This window comes from Mesoplodon densirostris, chromosome 4 (assembly GCF_025265405.1).
Source record: "Mesoplodon densirostris isolate mMesDen1 chromosome 4, mMesDen1 primary haplotype, whole genome shotgun sequence".
NCBI lineage: Eukaryota > Metazoa > Chordata > Mammalia > Artiodactyla > Ziphiidae > Mesoplodon > Mesoplodon densirostris.
The window spans coordinates 3713820-3733209 of record NC_082664.1 but is presented as its reverse complement, the minus strand read 5'-3'; the positions used below and the strand labels follow the sequence as shown (position 1 = coordinate 3733209).

General features: G+C 38.7%; 1 protein-coding gene across 1 annotated transcript in view; it reads left to right on the top strand.

Moving 5' to 3' along the window:
• Positions 1-19390, top strand: part of RCOR1 (REST corepressor 1) — a 113920-nt gene that overhangs the window by 51632 nt on the left and 42898 nt on the right. The window contains exon 3 of the mRNA XM_060095596.1: positions 18585-18668. Within this exon, the coding sequence (XP_059951579.1) occupies positions 18585-18668 (84 nt within the window). The remainder of the gene's footprint in view (positions 1-18584; positions 18669-19390) is intronic.

Here is a 19390-nt window from a genome sequence, read left to right as displayed (position 1 = left end):
TATATATATATGTTACTATTTGAGTTAGAATAGTAATAGTTGTAGCTTCAGACTGTATGTCCAATGTAAGATCATTGCTTACAGGAATGAGATGGTACCCCCCAAAAGTTTGTTATTAAGTTGTTTGCATATCATTGTATATCAAAAAGAGAGGAACTCCCTAATTTCTATTTAAAACCACAGTGAAGGACGTCCCTGGTGGCGTAGTGATTAAGAATCCGCCTGCCAATGCAGGAGACACAGGTTTGAGCCCTGGTCCGGGAAGATCCCACATGCCGTGGAGCAACTAAGCCCGCGAGCCACAACTACTGAGCCCAAGGACCACAACTGCTGAAGCCTACTTGCCTAGAATCCATGCTCTGCAACAAGAGAAGCCACCGCAATGAGAAGGCCGCACACTGCAACGAAGAGGAGCCCCCTCTCATTGCAACTAGAGTAAGCTCGTGCGCAGCAACAAAGACCCAACGCGGCCAACGATAAGAAAATAATAATAATAAATTTAAAAAAATAAAATAAAACCACAGTGAAAAGTCTTATTTTTAATTTGGTTTCATGCGTTCTGGAACCTGGCTTGTTTTAAGTGTAGACATTTAACCTTTTGGGTGCAAAGTGCTTTTGCCCTGCTCTTGGGTCCAATTAGGTTAATGACATTATAGTCCTAGAAATTATGTCTACTTTACATATGTTACATTTCTAGCAGTGCTTTTTTTTTTAGACTCTCTGTGGGACCAGGAATGTCCATATTTTTTTCAAAGGGATAAAGCACTGTAAAGAGAGATTGTGGAGGCAGGAATCTAATAAAGTCCTCACAAATCTGGATTAGTTATGGAATAGTTGGTAATAATTTTAAAGGTTTTTAAAAATTTGATCCATAGTGCTATTTTTCAATTCCACCAAAAGACTGGATATTCATTCCTTTTTCTTTCATTAAACTACGTCAGTGGTTTTATACTCTCAGCATCCCCTAACCTCATAAGACATCAGATGGAAGGAAATAATTTCTCATTAAGAAAAATGTAGTCAACGATTTAATCATTTATTAAGTGTTAAGCTGTGGGAAAAGCACTGGGGAGAGAGCACCTCCAAGGACAGAGGGTGCTCTTGTTAGAAGTAAGCACAGGAGAGGCAGGTAAGGCAGAAGAAGATAATCAGCTGTATCAGGGTTTTAGTATATATGTAGTAATGTTTATGGAAACATAATTTTAATTGGACATGCGTTGTTTTGTATTGGATGAGTCAGTAACATGCAGTGCTTCTTGTAGTCTGCTCTTGTTTTACTAGATGTATTGTTTCCCATGTCATTAAATGTACTTTTTAAAAAACTTCTTTTTTTATTTTATAAAGTTATTTATTTGTTTATTTTTGGCTGCATTGGGTCTTTATTGCTGTGGGTGGGCAATAAATATTTATAAATAAATAAATAAATAGATTCATCCATGTTATTGGAAAAAAACAAAACAAAACATGGGTATAATGTTAAAGATATGTGCTCAGCTAGTGGTTCAGTGATTGAAGTTTTCCCTGAGCCGTGGAGAAGTGGGGATGATGCTGGGAACATCGTGTTGTAGGATAAAGCGTCCCTGTGTATTTCTCATGATGGTGGTGTATCACCATGAGTCAGACGGTGGCTAGAGGGTTTTTTTCCTTCTTGGAGTGCTTAGTGGTGCAACATCAGTAGTCCTGCCCACTCTAATGAGTGCCTTTGTAACACTGAGTTTAAGAGAAATAGGGGGACCCAGAGCACAAAACTTTTCACTGTGAAATTAATTGGTGTTTGAAGTGTTTTGTCCCTCTCTGTTTCAGATTAAGGATTATATATAGTGACATTGGTGTTAAATAATGTGTTTGTTAGGTTGACAGCATGGAAGGAAAGTCTGTTTTCTCTAGAGACTGATTCTGAGTTCAAGACACATGTAGGTCACAGAGAATGAGAGAAAACATGATGTTTTTAATCAGAAAGGAACCAGGTACACTAGTGGAGTTTCTAGTGTAGAGTTTACTTCAGTAGCATTGATAAGAACCTAAATTCCTTGAGGAATCAGGTGAGGGACAGAGATCAGGACTGGCTGGACTCCGGTTACTGGGCAGTGATGCAGCCAGTTCTGAGGAAAGTATTCCCCCAGCGTCGTCGGCTTGGAACACCGTACATCATTGTATGTTTTGAAATGGCCTTCCTGTCGGGCTGTATTCTCGTCCCGTCTGTTCTGAGGAGAGAGGCACAGGAGAGGGAGGGGAGGCCTGCGCTCTAGAGGCCAGAGGTCAACGTACCACTCCCTTCTAAAACTTTCCATTAGTTGGCCACCTAACTTGTTACTTTATGCATACTAATTTATTCAGCTTTTATGAAGCACCAGTCATGTGCCAGACAGTGAAGACACAGAGGTCTCAAGGGCCTCAGTGTAACAGGGGAGACCAAAAAGAATAATTGCTATTATTTATTATTATTAAATGTGTACCAGGTACTTAACACGTGCCCTTCCTAATCCTCAGAGAAGCCCAGGCTCTAGGTATGCACATCCTCTCCGTTTTCCACACGGCTCCGTGAAGCTGAGTTCATCATCACCCAGCAGCACAGTGGCTAAGTGGGGATTCAGTCTCAGACGGGAGCTCAGATAATGGCCCTCGTATGAAAAGATTCAAACATAAGGTAAAACAATTCTTATCTCATAGGGTGGTTTTGTGCATTGTATGACACAGACATATAAAGTACTTTAGCCCTGTTTCTGGCACATAGTAATAGGTAATAATTAGATCTTACTGAGCCCAAAACCACTAGTAATAATTACTACCAGTAATAATTGAGTTTTACATACAAAGTCTACAGCAGCATGCATCTTTATGCAAACCATTAATAAGAGTCTACGCTATGATAGAGACTGTCTCCAGAGGTAATGGGAGTGGTGAGGGGGTGGACCGCTCACCGGCCTGGGAGAGTTGGAGCAAACTTTCCGATGATGGTGACCCTGGGGCTGTCTTACGGGATTAGTAGCAGTTAGCTGGTGGGAAAAGATAGGGAGGGACATGGCAGTGAGAAGGAAGTGGTAAGAGGAAAGACGTGGGAAAGTAGAAAGGCACACAGTAATGCAGTTACCACGTGGGCGATGATGAATCATGAGAATGGGACATGGGATTAGAAAGAGGCTGGCCAGATTGTGCAGGGCCTTGGAATGCCATGGGTTTTATCCTAAAGACAATGGGGAAGCTGTGGAAGGATTTTTTTTTTTCAAAATAAAGTTTTTACTTTGGAATAGTTTCAGATTTACAGAAGTTACAAAGATAGTACAGAGAGTTCCCACATACCCAGCACCATTTCCACTGTTACTGTCTTACATTAGTATGGTACATTTGTTACAATTAATGAACCAATATTGATTCATTATTATTACCTGAAGTCCATCATTTATTCAGATTTCCTTGTTTTTACTTCCTTAATTTTACTTTTTCTGTTCCAAGATCCCATCCAAGATACCACATTACATCTAGTTGCCATGTCTCCTTAGACTCCCCTTGGCTGTGATGGTTTCTTTTTCTTTTTAAAATTTTATTGGAGTATAGTTGATTTCCAATGTTGTGTTAGTTTCAGGTGTACAGCACAGTGATTGTTATACATTTACAGATACTCATTTTTTTTCAGATTCCTTTCTCATATAGGTTATCACAGAATATTGAGTAGAGTTCCCTGTGCTATTATACAGTAGGTCCTGTGGTTATCTATCTTATATGTATTAGTGTGTGTCTGTTAATCCCAAGCTCCTGATTTATTCCCACACACCCCCCACCCCCTGCCATGTTTCCCCTTTGGTAATCATAGATTTGTTTTTGACATCTCTAAGTCTGTTTCTGTTTTGTAAATAAGTTCATTTGTGACGGTTTCTTAAGACTTTCTTGTTTTTGGTGACTGGCAGTTTTGAGGAGTACTTACTAGTCAGGATTTTGGTAAAATGTTCCTCAATTGGGATTTGCCTGATGTTTTTCTAATGATTTTGGGAGGAAGACCCAGAGGTAAAAGGCCATTCTCATCACCTCACATCATATAGGGCACATACTGTGAACACGACCTAGTTGCTGTTGCTGTTGACTTTGTCCCCGGCTGAGGTGGGGCTTGCCAGGGTTCTCCACTGTGAAGTTCGTCACACTCCCACCCCTTCCATACTGTCCTCTTTTGAAGGAAGGCACTGTGTGCACTCCACACGTAAGGACTGGAGAGCTGTGATCCATCTCTATGGAAGGGTTTTAAACACTGGAGTGATTTGCTCTGATTTGATGTAGAAAGATTGGTCTATAGCCAGGGTGGAGAGACTGGATTTGAAGATAGGTCTGTGTGTTGTTGGGTCTTGGTTAGCTGGAACTCTTAAGACAAGACAAGACAAGACGAGAAAAGATGAAGGCCTGAACTTATGGCAGTGGCAGTGGGGTTGGAGAGGGAGTGATTGATTTGAGAAGAGTTGAGGAGGTTCAGTGGGGAACTGGTAGAGGGGGTGGGTGTGCAGGGATCTGGCTGGGGGTTGGCGACTCGTCAAGGGCACACACTGTCTGCATGACTTATACTTGTTGAAGTTGACTTTCATCACCTGGCTGAAGAAGGTTTGTCAGGTCTCTCATCAAATTTAGGAGAACTTGTGCGAAGTTTGAGTTTTTAAGGGGTTTATTATGTTCCTATGCTTATTGTAGATTTTAATTCCAGAGAGCTGAGTGAAAATTATGAATTTATTTATTCCAGTTTAAACTTTTAGTATTTAAAAAGGAAGAGCCTAGGGGAGAGAGACAGCCAGACAAAGAAGTATATACTTCAGTGGGAGAAAGAAACAAGTATTTAAATACCAAAATTGTTTCTGACTTCTTTGTTTTATATAGGACAAACCGTTGTCATTTGAGAATTCTCAAGCCTTTAACTTAAGCGTTAAAATACTTAATGGGAGAATATTATGAGGAGGAACGATGTTCCTTTTTTTTTTTTTTTGGCTCGTGGTATCTCAGTTCTGCAACCAGGGATTGAACTCGGGCCACAGCAATGAAAGCCTAGAATCCTAACCACTAGGCCAGCAGGGAACTCGCGGGAAAATGTACTTTTTACTCTAGCTTTTGATCTGTCTTTATACTTCTGATAATTTATGGTGTCTCTAAAATCTGGGCAGTGTCCATAAGGGTTCACATCATGGCCCTGGAATCTCTTGCTCAGGTTTGACTCTCAGCTCCACTGGTCACAGGTGTGATCTTGGGCAAGTTACTTCATCTTTCTCCACCTTAATTTTCTCATCTGTAACATGGGAATAGTGATAGTACCTACCTCAGAAGGTTGTTAGGAAGATTAAACGAGCTAATGCTTGTAAAAGTGCACAGTGCTTGGTACATAATAAGCATATATGTCAGTTATAACAACAGTGATAATATTATACTGTTGCTTTTCATATTGATTACATTTCTTTCTGAATGCCCCAAATCAGAAGCCAAAAATTTTGGAGTCACAAAATTATTTTTGGTCCCTAACCTAAATTTAACATAAGGTTAAATTTGTGGATGCTTAGCTTCTCAGGATATAGTGAAAGTATGGATGGCAAATTAGTACATTTAGGAATAAGAACTACCAATATTTAAAGCTTTATTCCTTTCTTTCTTCCTTCCACTGATGAGTAATCTATCCTACTGTGTATTTGGATTCCATGTGACTTTTTTGGGCCTCTCACTGCTGTGGCCTCTCCCGTTGCGGAGCACAGGCTCCGGGGGTGCAGGCTCAGCAGCCATGGCTCACGGGCCCAGCCGCTCCATGGCATGTGGGATCTTCCCGGACCAGGGCATGAACCCGCGTCCCCTGCATCGGCAGGCGGACTCTCAACCACTGCGCCACCAGGGGAGCCCCTGAATTTAACTTTTAAAGCAAACAAAGCAGCCATCTTATTTATGAGAGCTAATTTGAGATTAAGGTGGTTTGATAATATGGAGATATTAGTGTGGATATAATGACCCTATAGCACTCTATACGGGATTATAATTTTTTTAAACCCTGAACTCCCCGATGGTTTTGGGGGGGAGTCTTTTTTTTTTCCCCATACCACGTGGCATTCAGGATCTTAGTTCCCCGACTGGAGATGAACCCACACCCCTTGCCTTGGAAGCATGGAGTCTTAACCACTGGACTGCCAGGGAAGTCCCAGGATTATAATTTTTTAACTTCAGTTTTCTTGTCAGGAACTTGAGCATGAAGGTAGCATTTGATTCATAGCTTATTATGACGTTACTGCCATTTTCTTTCTTTTTTTTTTTTGGCCATGCCATGCGGCTTGCGAGAAAATTATTTATACCTTCTCTTATTTTTCTGTATCAGATTCTGCAGAGATTAGTCTCTTAGGGGTTTTTTTGGCTTTGCTAATCCCCTTTTTATATCTTTGTTTCGTGTTTCTTTCATTTCTGCTGTTTGTTGCCTGCCTTCTGCTTTCCTTGGATTTACTCTGTTGTTCCTTCCATGTTCTTAAGTTGTATGCTTAGCGAAGTTAATTTTTAGCCTCTCTGATTTTATGCATTTACAGGTATACATTTTTTTGTAAGCTACCTCTTTTATTGTTTTGCGTAAGTTCGTAATCTTTTACTGTTGAATTTTAAGTAATTTTATTTATTTTTTGTCGAGATTTCATCTTTGAGCCAGGGTTATTGAAGAGTATTTTATCATTTTTGAATGTATGAAGACTTTTGGTTTATTTTTTAAATTATTGGCTTTTAATTGCATTGTGGTTAGAAAGTATAATCTGTATGTTACCTATTCTTTGAAATGTGCTTAGAGTTGCTTTATAGCCTTGTACATACATGGTCATTTTTGTAAATATTTTGTGAATTTGCTTATGAAGAATGTTTATACCCTAATTGTTAGATGTATCCTTCAAAGTATGTCCAATAAATAAAACTTGTTCATTGTTTTTAGGTCTTTTTTTTTGTTTTTTGTTTTTTGGCGGTATGCGGGCCTCTCACTGTTGTGGCCTCTCCCATTGCGGAGCACAGGCTCTGGACGCGCAGGCTCAGCAGCCATGGCTCACGGGCCCAGCCGCTCCGCAGCATGTGGGATCTTCCCAGACCAGGGCACGAACCTGTGTCCCCTGCATTGGCAGGCAGACTCTCAACCACTGCGCCACCTGGGAAGCCCTGATTTTAGATCTTATATATCTTTTTTGTTTGGACTGTCAACAGAAATGTTTAACTCTCCCAGTATGATGATGTATTTGTCATATTTCCATTCTTCCATCAATTTTTATTTTGAAACTTCTTTATTTAGGTACATATAAAATTATAATTGTGATGTCATTTTACTTTATCTTGTCCTATTCTTGAGGTTTTTTGGTTGCTTTTTTGTTTGGTTTCTTCCAGTGTTATTGAGATATAATTGACATGCAGAACAGTATAAGTTTAAGGTGTACTGCATAATGATTTGACTTACACAATAAGTTTAGCGAACATCGATTATCTCATATAGATACAAAATTAAAGAAATAGAAAAACATTTTTCCTTGTGATGAGAACTAGGCTTTACTCCCTGAGCAGCTTTCACTTACACGGTGCAGCAGCATGCATTGTATGGATCATGTTGTGCAGCACTTCCCTGGCACTTATTTGTCTTACAAATGGAAGTTTTTACCTTTTGACTGCCTGCATCCAGTCCCTCCCTCCCCCCAACCCCATAACCCCAAATCTGATCTCTTTTTCTATAAGTTTGTTTTTGAATAATTGACCTACAATACTATATTAGTTCCTGTTACACAGCATAGTGACTCAGTATTTCTATACATTTCAAAATGATCACCACAGTAAGTCTAGTAATTAGAGTGTGTCACCATATACAAAGATATTACATAATTACTGACTGTATTCCCCACACTGTACATTTCATACCCGTGACTGACTCACTTTGGGGCTTCCCTGGTGGCGCAGTGGTTGAGAGTCCGCCTGCCGATGCAGGGGATGCTGGTTCGTGCCCCGGTCCGGGAAGATCCCACATGCCGCAGAGTGGCTGGGACTGTGAGCCGTGGCTGCTGAGCCTGTGCATCCGGAGCCTGTGCTCCGCAACGGGAGAGGCCACAACAGTGAGAGGCCCACACACCGCAAAAAAAAAAAAAAAAAAAAGTCCTTATTTTTATTTGGTTCCGCTGAATCTTAGTTGCAGCACGTGGGCTCCTTAGTTGTGGCTTACTGGCTCCTTAGTTGTGGCATGTGAACTCTTAGTTGTGGCATGCATGTGGGATCTAGTTCCCTGACCAGGGATTGAACCTGGGCCCCGGGCATGGGGAGTGCAGAGTCTTAACCACTGTGCCACCAGGGAAGTCCACTGTTTTTTGGATGTTGAGTTGTATGAGTTCTTTGTATATTTTGGATATTAATTCCTCATCAGATAGATCATTTGCAAATATATTCTCCCATTCAGCAGGTGGCCTTTTAAAAAAATTGTTGATAGTTTCCTTCGCTGTGCAAAAGCTTTTTAGTTGAGTGTAGTGCCATTTATTTTTGTTTTTGTTTCCGTTGCCTGAGGAGACATATCAAAAAAATGACTAAGGTCAATTGATGTCAGAGAGCTTACTGCCTGTGTTTTCTTCTAGGATTTTTATGGTTTCAGGTCTTACATTTAAGTCTTTAATCCATTTTGAATTTATTTTTGTGCATGGTTTGAGAGAGTAGTCCAGTTTGATCCTTTTGCATACAGCTGTCCAATATTTCCAACACTTTATTTTTTAAATTTATTTATTTATGGCTGTGTTGGGTCTTCATTGCGGTGCATGGGCTTCACATTGTGGTGGCTTCTCTTGTTGCGGAGCACGGGCTCCAGGTACACGTGGACTTCAGTAGTTGTGTTGCATGAGCTTGGTTGCTCCACAGCATGTGGGATCTTCCTGGACCAGGGCTTGAACCCGTGTCCCCTGCATTGGCAGGCGGATTCTTAACCACTGCACCACCAGGAAAGTCCCAGTTATGGGTTTTTTAAGTTGCTTGTTTGTTGCCCAAGTGTTTTTAGGCACTAGATCTGTGGTGATGTGCCTCACTGTAATTATATTGGGTTAGCCAAAAAATTCCTTTGGTTTTTAAGTAAAAATAAAAGACACATTTTTCATTTTCACCAAGAACTTTATTGAACAGCATATTCACCGTTTTGTTCCACTACCTTCTGCCATTTTTGAGGCAACTTCATAGTTCCATCTTGCCAAAACTTTTTATCTGTTTGAGCAAAGAACTGTTCCAGGTGACTTTTACAGTCTTCCAGGGAATTAAAATTTTTTCCATTAAGAGAATTTTGTAAAGACCGAAATACATGGAAATCCAAAGGTGCAATGTCTGGTGAATACAGCAGATGAATCAGAACTTCCCAGCCAAGCTGTAACAGTTTTTGCCTGGTCATCAAAGAAACATGCAATCTTACGGTATCCTGATGGAAGATTATTTGTTCTCTGTTGACTATTTCTGGACGATTTTCGTCGAGTGCTGTTTTTAGTTGGTCTAATTGGGAGCAGTACTTGTTGGAATTCATCGTTTGGTTTTCTGGAAGAAGCTCACAATAGAGGACTCCCTTCCAACCCCACCATGTACACAACATCACCTTCTTTGGGTGAAGACCGGCCTTTGGTGCGGTTGGTGGTGGTTCATTTTGCTTGACCCACGATCTCTTCCATTCCACATTGTTGTACAGTATCCACTTTTCATTTCCTGTCACAGTTTGTTTTAAAAACGGAACGTTATCATTACATTTAAGTAGAGAATCGCATGCAGAAAATATGCTCAAGAAGGTTTTTTTCACTTAACTTACGTGGAACCCAAACATCAAAGTGATGAACATAACCAAGTTGGTGCACATTATTTTCAGTGCTTGATTTGGATATTTTGAGTATGACCGCTATCTCCCGCATGGTATAATGTTGATTGTTCTCAGTTAATGTCTTGATTTGATCGCTATCAACTTCAATTGGTCTACCGGACCGTGGAGCATCATCTAGCGAGAAATCTCCAGCACGAAACTTCGCACACCGCTTCTGACACTTTTGATCAGTCACAGCACCTTCTCCATACACTGCACAAATCTTTTTTTGCGTTTCAGTTGTGTTTTTACCTTTCTTGAAATAGTAAAACATGATATGCCGAAAACGTTTTTTTCTTCCATCTTCAGTATTAAAATGGCTACACAAATTCACCAATTTTGATTTTTCTTCTTAAATGCACACTGATATGATAGCTGCCACAATACAGTCTAACAAAATTGTTTTGAATGAAGTTAAAGACAAGTAAGCGCTACTAGAGCCATCTTAACGGAAAACACAGAACGAACTTTTTGTCTAACCCAATACTATGAAATTGTAAGAGTGAGATCAAATTTACTGAAACTTGAGTGTGATTTTTGCTTTCCTTTATTTCCATTATAGTGGATGTCACTCTAAGAGCTCAGAGTTCTTTAATTCTGAAGATATATTTAGTTTACTCTTTGTAAGTAATCTGTGCAGGTTTTCCACTTTTTTAGGAAATGAGCATAAGAGATATTATAATCATGAAATAATTCTTCACAAGTTTTAAATAAATTCCCTTACTGTTTTTCTTTAAAAGAGAATTTAATTATGTAAGTAGTATTTGAATGCATTCTTATGAAGAAAATCCAAACAATAAGGACGTATGTGGAGCAAAAAGCACAAATTTCATTTTTTCCTCTCAATTCAGTGCTCCCACTTCTTTCCTAGGATTTATCCACTATTTAAATTTACTGGGTGGTTTTTCTTACCTACAGTTTGATATTTTCGCTTTTTAATTCATTTACTCATAAAGAAATACACATGCTAGAAACAAAACAGGTGTTCTCACTTTTTTAATAACGGCTTTACTGAGACATAATTCACAAAATGTACAATTCACTTGTTTAAAATGTATGACTCAGTTGTTTTCAGTGTATTCACAGAGTTGTGCAGCTGTCAGTACAATCAGTTTTAGACCATTCTTATCATCCTATAAAGAAATTCTCTACCCATTAACAGTCACTCTCCATTTCGCCCAAACACCCCACACCCTCTAGCGACCACTAATTTACTTTCTGTGTCTATAAAATTGCCTATTCTGGACATTTCATATAAGTGGAATTGTATAATATGTCTTTTGTGTGTGTGTGACAGGGCTGCTTTCACTTAACATGATGATTGCAGGTTTTATCCATACTGAGCATGGATTAGTACTTCGTTCCTTTTTATGGCAATATAATATTTCATTATGTGGATATACTCAATTCTGCTTATTCATTCTTCAGTTGATGTACATTTGGATTGTTTCCACCTTCTGGCGCTTATGAGTAGTACTATGAAATTTGTATACAAGTTTCATTTATTTATTTATCTGTTTATTTATTTTTTTATTGGCCGTGTTGGGTGTTTGTGGCTGCCCACAGGCTTTCTCTAGTTGCAGCGAGCAGGGGCTACTCTTTGTTGTGGTGCACAGGCTTCTCATTGCGGTGGCTTCTCTTGTGGAGCACGGGCTCTAGGTGCGTGGGCTTCAGTAGTTGTGGCACATGGGCTCAGTAGTTGTGAGCATGGGCTTAGTTGCTGCATGGCATGTGGGATCTTCTCAGACCAGGGCTTGAACCCGTGTCCCCTGCATTGGCATGCGGATTCTTAACCACTGCACCACCAAGGAAGTCCCTATATACAAGTTTTTATGTGGACATATGTTTTCATTTCTCTGGGCTATATATATAGGAATGGAATTACTGGGTTATGGTAACTGTGTTTAACCTTTTGAAGAACTGCTAGACTGTTGTATTTTCTCTTTCTTTCTTTCTTTCTTTCCTTCCTTCCTTCCTTCTTCCTTTCTTTCTCTCTTTCTTTTTCTTTTTTCAAATATTTATTTATTTGGCTGTGCCGGGTCTTATCTGTGGAACGCAGAATCTTCATTGCCACATGCGGGATCATGTTTTAGTTGCAGCATTCAAACTCTTAGTTGCGGCATCCCCTGACCAGGGATCGAACCTGGGCCCCCTGCATTGGGAGCACAGAGTCTTAGCCACTGGCCCACCAGGGAAGTCCCTAGACTGTTGTATTTTCTGTATTTGATTTCTTTGAATATCCATGCTATGATTTAGCTAATTCCTGTTGATGGACTTGGAAGATTTTGCTGTAGCACAGTACCATAAACAGCGCTGTAGTGAGCATGCATCTTAGAGTTCTCCAGAGAAACAGAGCCAGGGATGTAGGGGTATGTGTGCAGACATTTATTTTAAGCTGTTGGCTTATGTGACTGGGTGCCCAGCCAGTGTGAAATTTGTAGGTCAGATCCTACAAGGAGAAGCTGGGGCTTCAGTCTTGAGGCACAGTTTCTTCTGGGAAATCTCAAGTTTTCCTCTTAAGGCCTTTTAATTGAGTGGATGCAACCCACCCACAAGATGGAGGGTTATCTTCTTTACTTAAAGTCAGCTGATGTAGATGTTAACCACAACTACTAAATACCTTCACGGCAACACCTAGATTAGTGTTTGATTAAATGACTGGGTGCTGTGACCTAGCAAAGTTGACACCTATCTTAAGGAATCTCTAGGGCAGGTACTTACGAACTTTAAAAAAGTCTCCCCCCGTGATTTATACATGTACTTAATGAAACAATATGCTGGTGTTTTCTATTCTTATTCTTTTTTTTTTTAATGCTGGTTAGGACCCAATAAATCAATTTAAATTGACCTGACCTGCAATTTGAAAAACATTGCTATAGGTATATGTATTATATCTAGAAATGGATTGCTGGGTTGCAGGGTATCCGTACTTCAACTTTCTCATACACTGACAGTGTCGTCTAAAGTAGTTGTACATTCCCACTGGTAGTGCGAATTCTCTTTCATTTTGCCCTTGATGGCAATTGGTAATTTCAATTTCTTTGTCATTCTTCTGCTTCCTTCCAGGTAGGGAAGGTTTTTAACACTTGGTAAACAACTTTAAACAAGCAGAGTGTTGTGAATCACTATGTTGTACAACTGTAACATACAATATTGTACATCAATGACACTCAATAAAAACTGTATTAAACAAGGAGAGCAGCTGCAGAGTTACTGACACCTTCAGCAGACACCAGTGTCTGTCCAGAAATGAATGGCATTGCTTTGTTTTCATTGTATTTGTGTTCTTCAGTTTGCATACAGCAGAATGGACTGGTTTTTGGTGTCCGTATTTGTGAGTGTTAAGGCATGTGTAGTTTCATATAACCACCATGCGCAACTGGGATACAGAGCAGTTCCATCTCCTCAAACAAGGACCTCATACAACTCGTAGCCTTCCTCCCACTCCTAACCCCATTGATCTGTTCCCTACCATTATAGTTTCACCTGTTCCAGAATGTCATATAAATGGAATCATACAGTATGTAACCTTTTGAGACTGGCACTGAGTATATTCTTTTGAGATATGGCCATGTTGCTGCATATATCACTAGTTCATTTATTTTGTTCATTTATTTTGAATGCTGGGTAGAATTGCAGTGTATTAATCTTTCCAGTTTAACCTTTTACTCCTTGAAGGACATTTGGATTTTTTTCCCAAAGTTTTGACGATTGTGAATAAAGCTGCTATATATAATTATGTGCAAGTTTTACTGTGAACATAGGTTTACTCTATAGGGTATATAGCTAAGTGGGATTGTCGATTCAGTCATTTGTTAAATATAATTATATCTTTAATTAAAACTGCAAAACGCCTCGAGTGACTGTATCAGTATCCACTGACCCAGCACTACATGGAAGCTTCAGTTGCTCCTTGTTCTCGTCAGCACTTGGTATTCTCTGTTCCTTTTATTTCAGGAGTTCTAATAGGTATACATTGGTTTCTCACTGTGGCTTTAATTTGCATTTCCCTAATGGCTAATGATGTTGCTTCTCATGTGGTTATGTGCCATCTTTGGTGAAATAGTTATTCACATCTTTTGCCCACTTTTTTAAAAATTGAGTTATTTTCTTATTGTACTTTAAACGTCTTTTATATATTCTGGATACAAGTCCTTTGTCAGATACAGTGATTTGCAGATGTTTTCTCACAGTCTAAATTTTTATTAAGCTCAGTTTACCATTTTTTAACTTTTATGGATTGTGCTTTTGGTGTTGTATCTAAGAACTCTTTCCTCAACCAAGTTCATGAAGATTTTCTCATGTTTTTTTCCTAAAAGATTTTGTCGTTTTAGGTTTTACACTTATATTTAAGATCCATTTTGAGTTGAATTTTTGTAAGGTATGAGGTATAGGTTGAGTCTCACTTCTTTTGCATATGGAGATCCAATTTTTTGTTTTTTTGTTTGTTTGTTTTACTTTTTGCCTGCACTGCAGGGCATGCAGCATCTTAGTTCCCCAACCAGGGATTGAACCTGCGCCCCCTGCAGTGGAAGTGCAGAATCTTAACCACTGGACTGCCAGGGAAGTGCCTCCAATTGTTAAAATACCCTTTGTTGCAGGGGTCCCCCAGCCCCCCAGCGCCGCACAGCAGGAGGTGAGCGCATGACCGCCTGAACCGTTCCCCGCCCCCGTCTGGGGAAAACATTGTCTTCCAGGAAACCGGTCCCTGGTGCCGGAAAGGTTGGGGACCACTGCCTTGTTGAGAAGATTATCCTTTCTCCATTGAGTTACTTTTGCCTCTTTGTTGCAAATCAGTTGACCGTATTTATATGGGTTTATTTCTGGACTGCCATCTGTTCCATTGGTCTGTGTGCCTGCTCTTTTACCAGTACCACACTGTCTTGAATACTGTACTTTTCTATAGTAAGTCTTTAAAGTAGAGTGGTGTAAGTTTTCCAACTCTGACCTGGCTATTCTGGGCTCATTTGCCTTCCCCTTTTACGTTATCTTTTTGTCTATGTCAGTATGGACTCACAGATTATTATTTTATTACTCCATGGCTTCATGGATTATTGTTTATTACTGTCATTTATTTTGTTGCTCAAGTTATCACAGATCTGACCAGTGGGAGGTAGATTCCGTCGTTCTTTGAACACTTCCCTACCTCCTGGCATAACAAAATATTCCAGGGTCTGTTGCACTTATCCTGTCCTAGCCCTGGAATCAACCATTTTTCCAAGGAGACCTAGTTTCTTTTATTGTAGAACGGCATTCAGAGACCAATGTCTGGGAGCTAAATATGCTCATTTTTTGCTGGGTTGTCATTGTATCTAGACCCTTGCAGTGGTCAAAGCTGGGATAAATAAATGTATTTATGTATGCAAGTATACAGGTATACACACATCTGTATTTCTCTTTATACTGAAAATGATGAGCTCTTACTGTAACTATCTATTTCTGTCTAGCACCTCAGAATTCTTTCTATCCTCCCCCTTCTGTATCTGTAACTCTTTCACTCAGCATAATTATTTTGAGATTCATTCATATTGTGTGCCTAAATAGTTCATTCCTTTTTATTGTTGCGTTTTATTCCATTAAATGGATATACCACAATTTTAGGAAATTGCCAGGCTTTCCCCCCAAAGTGATAGTACAATTTTACATTCCCACCAGCAGCTTAAGAAAGTTCTGGTTTCTCCACATGATCGCCAAACTGTGGGTATTGTCAGTCTTTTTAACTTTACACTTTGTAATAGGTACGTGGTGATATCTCTTGTGGTTTTAATTTGGCTTTCCCTAATGACTGTTGATTTTTAATATCTTTCCATGTGTTTATTTGCTATCCATATACCATCTTTGGTATTTATTCAAATCTTTTGCTCATTTGTTAACAAATGGGTTATTTCTTATTGTTGAGTTCTGAGAGTTCCTTATATATTCTGGATACAAGTCTTTATCAGATCTGTGGTTTATAGTTATTTTCTCTCAGTCTTTGGCTTAGCTTTTCATCTCTTCAGTAGTGTTATTTGAAAAGAAATTTTTAGCTTTGATGAAGTCCAATTTATGAAGTTTTTTCTTTTATGGATTGTGCTTTTGGTGTTATATCTAATAAGATCTTTCTAAACCTAAGATTAAAAAGAATTTTCTCATGTTTTCTTTTACACGTTTCATAATTTGGGGTTTTATATTTAGTCCTGTCATTAATCTTGAGTAAATTTTTGTATGTGGTATGAGGTATATAGATCTCCATTAATTTAAAAAAAATATGAATATCCATTTGTTCAGGCATCATTTGTTGAAAAGATTATCTCCACTGAATTTTACCTTTGCACTTTTGTGGAAAAATCAGTTGATCTTATACGTGTGGTTCTGTTAGAACTCCATTCTATTCCATTTCTTTCTCTGTGTGCCAGTACCACACTGTCTTGATTACTGGATCTTTGTAATTAATTAGTTTCGATTCAGGCAGTATATGTTTTCCAACTTTTTTTTTTTCAAAGTTGTTTTGGCTATTTTAGGTACTTTGCATTCCTGTATGAATTTCAGAATGTTTGTCAATTCCTACAAAAAAGTATACTGGGGTTTTGATTGGGATTATGTTGAATCTGTAGAGCAATTTGGGGAGAGAATGCTGTCTTAATAATATTTAAGTCTTTTGATCCATATACATGGTATATCTCTTCATTTACTTAGACCTTTAGTTTCTCTCAAATGTTTTACAGTTTTTCAGTGTATATGTCTCATCACATCTATCCCTAAATAGGGATATTCTTTCATTTTAAGTTTTGATTAATCGCTTATATATAGAAATTGAATTGATTTTTTACTGTTGATCTTGTTTCCTGCAACTGTGCTGAAATTCATTTATTCTAGCAAGTTTTTGTAGGTAGTGTAGATTTTCTACAGAGATGATCATGTCATCTGTGAATAAAGACAGTTTTAATTCTACTTTCCCAATGTAGATTCTTTTATTTCTGTTTTGACATTTGATTTTTATTTGAAATACAGCAAAGCTTGTATTCCATGGGCGGTCCCTCCCCACACACGTATTTGTTGACTTTATTTTACTTGTAGACTATGTGTGGCGTTAACATTGTTCTAGAAGTCAGAACCGTATAAAAAGGTAGTCACTCCCATCTTTTCATCATATTCCTGTCTCCCGCCTGTTCATTACACCTTGTTCCCACCCAGCATGTAAATTCCACCTTCAGTCTTGCCTAATTCATAGTGTTCGCACTTTGGGTCTTTCCCTCCCGCCATTCCATCATTTTTCTTTAAAGTAGCTGCCCCACAGATTTGAGCAAAAGTGTAGAAATTCTTTCTTTATAAAATCTAGAACACATTGATATACAAAATTAAATAAAAGATAAGGTTAAATAAAAGGTCTGGCAATTTCATAAAAGCAGGAATTCTTAAACCAGGCTTTATGAATTTTATAAAAGTATGTTTATATTGGTGTGTGTGTGTGTTTATGTTTAGTTGAATTTTTTTTTTCTGGAAGTAGATTCCATAACTTTCATCGTGTTTCAGAGGAATTTGTTTAAAGGAAAAAAAGTCAAGAAAGAGAATGCCTTTAGAATGAATGAGTTTGGGTCTAAGCAGTCTAAAGGCTGGTTAGTGAGCCTCTCTCTTCAGTCTGTTGTACCTTTGGAAGATAATGTTTTAATTGGCTCTGTTGTAATATGTGACTTGTTTGTGGTTAATCCAGTAGTACAGTCAACTCAACACCCGGCACTTGTACACCTTTGACCTACTGTTTTGTATCACAGATTTTTAAGAATTTGAATGCACTTCAGACGTTTCCTTTCAGGTTACATCTTTTTCATGGTACTCTTTATTAAAGTTGTTAAAAGAATCTTTGGATTCCTGCTGTCAAGTCACTAAAATACCCAGTCCCTAATGGTAGTGAAGGGTAAGGTTATTCACAGCACACATGAAGAATTCGTGGTTTAAAAGACTGTTTGAGCAGCTTGCCACATGCAGCTCCCTTTTTGTGTGACCCCATCTGGGAGCGGAGCGGCGGAGTGTGTGGTGCCTAAACCCTCGGGCCCTGTCGCCACCCTGCCTCACGCCAGTCCAGGTCTGCCTCCTAGTGGCTACTAAGGACCTGTTTAGTTTCCTCACCTAACAAGTGAGACTAGTAATCATACCTACCTCATATGACCTGTTTGTGAAATAAGTAAAAAGCTAGGTAGAAAAAGACGTAAAAGTAGAAATATTACAGCAAATTCAGAGCCTCCCCACCCGCACCCTCACCCTGTGTTAAATGTGCGGGTTCCACTGGGGCCGACTCCAGTCGAGGGGGGGTGATACCGTCATCTTCCGAGGTCTAAAGAAGACCAGAGTGGTGTGATTTTTTGAAAATTTATACATGAATGAATATTTTATTATAATTAAAGACATTAATTTAGATGTATTATGAATAGTTTGTGGGTTTTTATCCTTTTTCTTTTACAAATATACACAGTCATAGTTACAGAGTAAATTATACAGTATCTTTTGTTTGACTCAAAACAATACAGGAATGGATCTGCTCTCACCACTCCTGTTCAACATTGTGTTGATGGTGCTAAGTTAAAGAGAATCTAAATAACTGGAGAGAGATACCATGTTAATGTGTTGAAAAACTTAATTTGTGGGACTTCCCTGGTGGTTCAGTGGTAAAGCATCCGCCTTCCAATGCGGGGGACATGGGTTCGATCCCTGCAGAGTGGTGGTGTTGTCGCTTGTTATGTCTGTCAAATTATAATAAGAATTTTCTTTTTTTATTTCTACAAAGCCAAACTAGCAAGACGCAGTCAAGAACGAGACAATCTTGGCATGCTGGTCTGGTCACCTAATCAGAATCTATCAGAAGCAAAATGTAAGTTTTAGATCACTTTTATTTTCCACCTTTCTTATTTACTGCAAACTTTTAAAGTTACCTTTGTAGGTAAAAATCTCCCTATATGTTACATTTATTTTACATTTTTAAAGTAAAATTTTGAAGAATTTGAAAGTGTGTTCTTTATTGTGGCCTGTCATAGTGATTTAAAGATTCTTAAGCTGTGGTTTCATAATCTACTTTTTATTCAAAATGCTGTACCAGCTAATATTCTGAAGTAACTAGGAGGAAGGGTTCAGAGCGGAAAGAAAATTATAATGTAGTGTGTAACTCCTTCAGCTGGGGATTTATAGATTTATTGATATAAAGATGAAGAGTTTAACAAATTTCTAATTGGAAGGATTACAAAGGGCAAATGTATGTTACTGGAAACGGGTTTTATACTGTAAGACTTCATCCTAGCTAGAAGTAGAACTTCTGAATTGGCTCTTTGTTTTGTGTTTACATTTTTGTTAGAATGAAAATTCTGAGCTACTTTGGGTTTTCTTTTGGGGGGGCGGGTAGGGGTCCTAGAGCTATTAGAAAGATTAATTGTATTTTCAGAGTTTGCTTTTTCAGTTTTTTGTCCCACCTGCTCAGATGATACCATGCAAGAATAATTTTATATTTGATATATTGCTGTAAGTCTTTGCCATTTTCAAAGTTTTTGTTTTCTTCATAACTTAGAGAAGAAAAAATAAATTCCCCCTTCTGAGAATTTT